Consider the following 7,224-nt stretch of genomic DNA (forward strand, 5'->3'; position numbering starts at 1 on the left):
AGTCTGACACATCTGATTATGTCTGAGTGTTGCTTACTGGAAGTCATGCCAAAGGGGATTGAGAAGCTCACTAATCTGCAAGTCCTCAAAGGATTTTTAATAAGTACTTCTGAAAAGACTCCTTGCAGAATATGGGATCTTGCTGAGAATTTGACAGAACTAAAGCGACTCAGCATACGTATAGGAAGTGAGGCCGTGATCAGGGATGAAGAGTTTAAAAGTTTGAAAAATTTTAAAAGACTGAAGCATCTCAAAATATCTTGGAGTGGGTCTTACCCAAGGTATGCTAAACTTGCTATCTATTTGCCACCACATTTGATAAAGTTGCATTTTGAATGTTTTCCTGGAAAGAGTTTTAAAGAAGTTTTTGAATATAGAATACCACATACGACGCGTGAGCTAAATATAACCGGAGGAAAAGTGGAAAGTATGGATGACATTAATTTAGGTTGGAATAGGGTGGAAATACTGCGTCTGAAGTATCTTAAGCAATTGAATGTCTACATAGACTATTTGAAAACATTCTTTCCTTATCTGAAATATGTAGAAATTAAGCAAATCTCAGACTGTTTCAGTTATGGAATTCAAGACTGAAAACATTCCAAGCTTCCCTTCCATCTAACAACCCTTCAAACTCTTCTGAAAACCTTTTTCTCAACACCAAACGGTTATAACCTCCAATAAACTACTCCGATACTTAAGTTAGTAAAATCACGAGAAGGTTAATGTAAATCTAATTAGACTAATTTACCTGGTTGTTAACTCTGTATTTATAGATATTAAGTCTGATAATTAGCATTAACTACTTGCAAATATTGTATTTTTTGTTCTCTTTATGTAATATTCGTTTATTAAGGTTATTAATAATCTTTAAAAACTGTTTTCAATACTCTTTCACTGCTCAGTCATATAATCAGACTTCTTCTGTCCCCAGACCGATCTCTTACTGCCCTACGCCTCAAACCCGACTCATCGGTCACTTCCCCATACTACATAAACCATTCATACATTGAACATGAATACGAAGGTGATTGGAAGTTCATATGTTAAAATGTTGTGTATACTTATTTTGTTTTCTCATTAGTTGTTATTTATGTAATGTTATTCCGAAATTTCCACGATAAATAAATATATATATATATATATATATATATATATATATATATATATATATATATATATATATATATATACACACACACTAGTTATAAGTTAAAAAATAAGGAATCAATAACTATCTATCTATCACTCTATATTATATATATAATTTGCTCATGTTTTATTTCATATATAAAACATAATTTTAACTATACAGTAAGTTTTAATAAAAAAATATGGTATGAATAAGTTAGATACATTCTTAATTATATTCTATTATATATAAAAAAATAAATTAAAATTATTGTAAGAGATATTTTGAACATAATATTATAATAAGTAAAATATAGATCTTTATATAACAATTTTGTATATTATGTAAGTTTTTTACATATTTCACTCTATATGAATTAAAAAAAAGTCAAATAATTAAAAAAAAAAAAATTGGATGACACTTAATAGTAATTAGTAAAGTTTGGTACAAGGTATTAAAATTCAAATAATTGAGTAATATAAATCATTTTACGTTATTATTAAAAAGAAAAAATATAAAATTTAGGATATAAGAAAATTAAATGATTGAAAAAAAAATTGGTTTTACTTTTCATGACAGTTTTAATGTTGAAAATTACTGCTTTTGATTTAATTCATGTTAGAGGTAATCATTTTAAATTATTCAATAAAAAAAATTAGAATATACATCACTTAAATGTTTATAACACATGCAACTAATACAATAAAATCATATCATGATACTCATTTTTCAAACATCTTACAAAATGGAAGTATATAATCAAATACATCACATATTACATTTAAAATTGATACAAGCAAAAATATAAAGAAATAACACCACGTTAATTTGCAAATTTCATCATTGCTCATTTCTCAATTTTCTTTAAATGTCTTTAACTGAAAATTTATATTTGTTGGTGGAGAATGTAACACTCATCGTTCATATATCTATATTTAAAAAATATCACTACTTTATTCAAACAAATAAATAAAATAAGCAATGTCTTACCTTAAAAATTTATTGATAAATTGATAAAATTAACAATGAAATTAAATTATAAAAGTTTCTTATTACTTTTTTTATTTTGTCCAATTTTGATTCTTCGTTATTATGCATCTTCATCTGAATCATCTCATGTTCTCTCATAATATAAAAATACACTGCACGATCGTAATAGTAAAAGTAGAGAAATAGAAAAGTATTTAATAATTTTAAAACAATTCTAGAAGCTAAGTACTAACAAATAGGTATTAGTTTTGATGTTTTAAAATATATTAAAAACTTTTAATACACCAAAATTACCTGTATACGTATCTATTTGCCAAGTTTAGCTTTGTCAATTCACACCAAAATAAGAACGCGTCTAACACACTTTACAATCACAAGCTTTTGTATAATATTAAATTTTATTACTATTTTAACTATTTTTTATTAAGAAAACCAATTCTTTTCTAATTTTTAACCGTTTTAATTCTCAATTTTATTTGATTTTTGTAAATAATGACATTTTGGGTTATACTAGTATAATTTTACCACCAATTTTCATTCTTTTGCATAAATTTTTGTGTTAGCTAAGAAGCTTTTTGTCTCAAGTCAAACAAGTTTACAAGAAACATCTAGAAGCAATCAAGAATCTTAATTAACAGAAATGCAATCAAGAATCTTACTTTCTTTTTATATTTCAATCTTTTTTCAGTTTGAAGGATCGTGGGAACCATCTTCGCATTTTAATTACATGCAAGTATTTTTGTTTCTTTATTTAATACTTGCTTTGGTTTGTATACTTTTTTTCAAAACTATCTATGATGATGCTTCTAAAAATTGTTATATATATGGAACCCCATATGTCAGAACCTTGAATTCGAACTTTACACTGTATTGTATATCCTCTGAGTTAAATAATCATGTGCTTAGGATTTATGTTGTTTTATTTGTAGTAAAAGTTTGATCTGAGTTTTTGTTACCTTTTTAACATTATGTTTCACAATGTTAACCAAGCATGATAATTCTTGATGATAGTCCTTATCAGCTTGATCTTAACTAAAGTTTTTCTAATTACTCAATGAAAAAATGTTCGTTCATGGATGTATTATGTCATGTTTCTTGTTCTTAGGTTTCTTTGTCTCCTCTTTGTACCTGTAACTTCTCCACCAATAATGTATTGTTTTTGTTTATCAAACCAAAAAACGGTACAACTATTCTTTTAACATTATTCTTGGGGAAAGGTATCTTCAGGAGTCACTAACAAAATCTTTGTATTTTAAGGAATAACAAATTTATAGATTCTTTAAAGTCGAAGGTACTCAAGAATGACGTGAAACTTTTGTGCTGTTATTCCTTCCTTCAAATCATACTAAAATTTTAAATTATTATGCCATGAAATAGCTTCCCTATATCAAGTAAACTTCCTTAAAAACTATCTTTAACTATATGAGATTGGATTTGAATCGCTTAAGTATCTTAACTATTTGAGATTGTTCTATCCAGAAGAGCATTATCATCCACAATCTTTTGTTAACATTTTCCTTCTCTTGAAATTCCTCCTGGTTTTGCTGAGATGTATCTTGAGTTCTCTTTTGTTGCTTTTCATAATCTCTCTCTCTCTCTCTCTCTCTCTCTCTCTCTATATATATATATATATATATATATATATATATGCGTGTATTTTTATTATTAAATTGTTGAATTTATTAACGTCTAATTTTCAATCATGTACTACCTTCGCTATTTCTTAAAATCATATATATTTTTTTTGTCTGTAGCAGGGTTGGACGAAGTTACCTAGTGGAGTGAATATATTCCTACATTGGACTGCATATATTCCTACATCTAATTTCTTTTGGCCCGATTATTTCAAAGGTTCGACTCCATTTTGTTATTGATATCAATTAGAATTAATAAACTTTTATATAATGCTGTTATAACTCCATATAAAATAACTTATTGTTAGATCCTTATAGAGTTCAAACTTTTTACTATTTGCGTATCCTTTTAATTGAATAATTTTGAGCGCATAATTTGATTTACCTGTAGAGAAAGTTTGGTTTTCAATACATGATAGCTTATTTTTATATAATGTTTTTATATATTCACCGAGAAATAATGTATTATATTTAGTAATGACTGATTATTCATCCATGATAATTGTCATTACAAGCATGATCGTATGTAGCTTACTACATAACTAAACTTTTCTTAATTGCTCAGGGAAAATTATTATTCACTGATGCTTGATGTTCTCTACGTATTCATGCACACTTTTTCATTTATTGACATCAACCTAACATAATTTGGAGAATGTATTTGATATTGCAATTATTGTTTTCTTTTTCTTCTTTTCTTTTTTGTCTGTGCCTTTAAAGGTAGAGTTGAGTGTATAGATAGGAAACCAAAAAAGAATTTTTGAGTTGTGTGTTTGTGTTTGTTTGCAGTAAAATGTCAATTCGAACAAACAAAATGAAAGCAGTAGCTGTGTTGCTGAAGGAGTTGATGACAGCAAGGAGCAAATTTCATGAAAGAGGAAAAGATGAATCATTTGATAGGAAGTTGGAGAAGTTGAGGTTAGATCTGAGCAAGATAAAGGATGTGTTTGTTAGGGTGAAGAAGAACGAAGAAGAACTTCTTGACATATTAGCAGAGGTGTATGGCCATCTGCACAAGTTAGACCGTGAGAAACTGAATGAAGACATGGATGGCATTTGCGAGAGAATCAGAGATTCTGCTCACAATTTGCTCCCAAAGGATGCTTTTAATATGTTATCTAAAATGGAGGATCACTCATCAGAAGAATTGGTGCAGACCCATCAGAAGAAAAGTTGGACTGCGGAAGATTTTAACCTACTAGGCCTTCCATCCAGATTTTGCATGTTCTCTCTCCTAATTTTTCCTGAGAATGCTGTCATAAGGAAAAGAAATGCAATTCATTTGTGGATTGAAGAGGGTTTGATTACAAATACAGAGAAGAAAACAGCAGAGGAAAAGGGTGAGGATGTGATTCATGATCTTTTGAAATTTAAGGTGATTGTACGCTATGGTAGTACAAAGGATCCCATTGTCGATAAATTTCAAATTCTTCCTCACGTCCGTAGTCAGTTGAAGTTATATTTAGATGGAGATTCAGAGTATATTAGACCATCGCGGTTACTTCTTGATAGAAAAAAGGTTACGGTAGGTGGAGTTGATACAAAAAATGTAACTTTGCGTAATATTTATAATATTGGTGCAAGTTATCTGAATTTTGGACCGCAATGGGTCAGCGATCAATGGAAGAATTTAGAGGTGCTTCAACTAGGGCGTTGGCAAGATTCGCCTTTGCATCACATTGAAGTTGGGAGCGAAGAATTCTTGAGAGAGTTGAGAACAATGAAGCTGTTGAAATATCTGAGTTTGCGTGGGATTTCAAGAATATTCGAGCTTCCATCCTCCATTGTTGAACTTGAGAACCTAGAAATTCTTGATCTGAAAGCTTGCCATAATTTGGAGACACTACCTGATGATATTTCATCAATGAAAAGTCTGACACATCTGATTATGTCTGAGTGTAGCTTACTAGAAGTCATGCCAAAGGGGATTGAGAAGCTCACTAATCTCCAAGTACTCAAGGGATTTTTAATAACTGAAAAAACTCCTTGCAGAATGTCAGACCTTGTAAATTTGAGAAAACTAAGGCGACTAAGCATAAATATAGGAAGTGAGGCCATGATCAAGGATGGGGAGTTTTCAAGCTTGAGAAATTTTCTAACACTGAAGCATCTCAAAATATCTTGGAGTGTGTCTGACCCAAGGTATTCAAAAATTGGTGTCATTTTGCCTATAAGTTTGACAAAGTTGCATCTTGAATGTTTTCCTGGAAAGAGTTTTGAAGAATGTTTTACACTTCCCGATCTGATACCATGTGAGCTAAATATAACCGGAGGAAAACTGGAAACTATGAGTCCACAAGCTTTACTATGGAACGTGGAAATATTGCGTCTGAAGTACCTTAAGCAATTGAATGTCGACATAAACAATTTGAAAACATTCTTTCCTTGGCTGACATATATAGAAATTAAACAAATCTCAAATTATTCATACATTGAGCATGTATATCTGTGAATATTTTGAGATAGTGAAATGAATAGTTTATGTGGAGTAGAGAAAATGTGGATAGTAAAATTTGAAAATAGTAGTTGGAAGAAGTGAATTTTGTAATTGTCTTAGTTGTGATAGATGTTGTTTTATATCGAATGGTAGAGTACATGGGTATTTATAGACTCGTAGATTATTCCAGAAAATGCTAGCCACAACTTCCTTTGTGAAATGTTCTAGATATTTATCTCCGTAGAATTTTCTTTATTTTTTTTCTATCATAGGCTTTTCAACAATATTCTAGAATTTGCATTACATTTTAATACTTCTATCTTAGGGTTTTCTATATTCTTCTATAATTTGCATTACACTTTAATACTCATCCCTTTTGCAAATTCGGTAACTCCAAGCATAGTTCGTAGTAGTTCAAATCTTGATCTTGGTAACACCTTCGTAAAAATATTTATACTTTGGTCTTCTGTTTGACAGTACTTGTGTTGAATTTGTTTTGTTGCCTCTTCATCTCGAATGAAGTGGTATTTAATGGTTATGTGTTTTGTTCTTTGATGATGAACTGGAATTTTTTCTATTGCTATTTTTGATTTGTTTCCTTAATAGATAATAGTCAGCCCATCTTATGGTTCACCCATTTCTTCAAGCACTCTTCGTAGTCATATTGTTTGAATCGTGGTTTCAACAGTTGCCACATACTTTGCTTCTGCTTGTGCCATGCTTGCTTGTTTCTTTGATGCCCAAGATAAAATACCAGATCCTAGCGAGAAAACGTATCCTGACATACTTTTCATGTCGTCCATTGATCTTGCCCAATCACTATTTGTGTATCTAATCATCCTTGAGTTAGTCAAGGTTTTGTACCATATACCAAACTCCTTTCCGCCTCGTAGATATCTTCAAATTATTTTTCCTACTCCATAAAGAATATAAATTGGCTTTTTTCATGAGTCTTGATAGAAGACTTGTAGCATACATAATTTCTGGTTGTGAGGTATAGCAGACTTCCAATTAAACTCCTACAGTGTGAT

At 30.0% G+C, this 7,224-nt stretch overlaps 1 protein-coding gene across 1 annotated transcript; it reads left to right on the forward strand.

The window, feature by feature from the left end:
- Positions 1 to 3,869: 3,869 nt before the first annotated feature.
- LOC106758391 (disease resistance RPP13-like protein 4) lies at positions 3,870 to 6,208 on the forward strand. The gene is made up of 2 exons (XM_014641319.2): positions 3,870 to 3,973; positions 4,546 to 6,208. The coding sequence occupies exon 2, from the start codon at positions 4,550 to 4,552 to the stop codon at positions 6,206 to 6,208; it is 1,659 nt and encodes a 552-aa protein (XP_014496805.1). The 5' UTR covers positions 3,870 to 3,973; positions 4,546 to 4,549.
- Positions 6,209 to 7,224: the final 1,016 nt, after the last annotated feature.

This window comes from Vigna radiata, chromosome 4 (assembly GCF_000741045.1).
Source record: "Vigna radiata var. radiata cultivar VC1973A chromosome 4, Vradiata_ver6, whole genome shotgun sequence".
Taxonomy (NCBI): domain Eukaryota; kingdom Viridiplantae; phylum Streptophyta; class Magnoliopsida; order Fabales; family Fabaceae; genus Vigna; species Vigna radiata.

Coding starts and splice junctions, on each gene's coding strand:
- LOC106758391 (XM_014641319.2), top strand. CDS start 4,550: ATGTCAATTCGAACAAACAAAATGAAAGCAGTAGCTGTGTTGCTGAAG.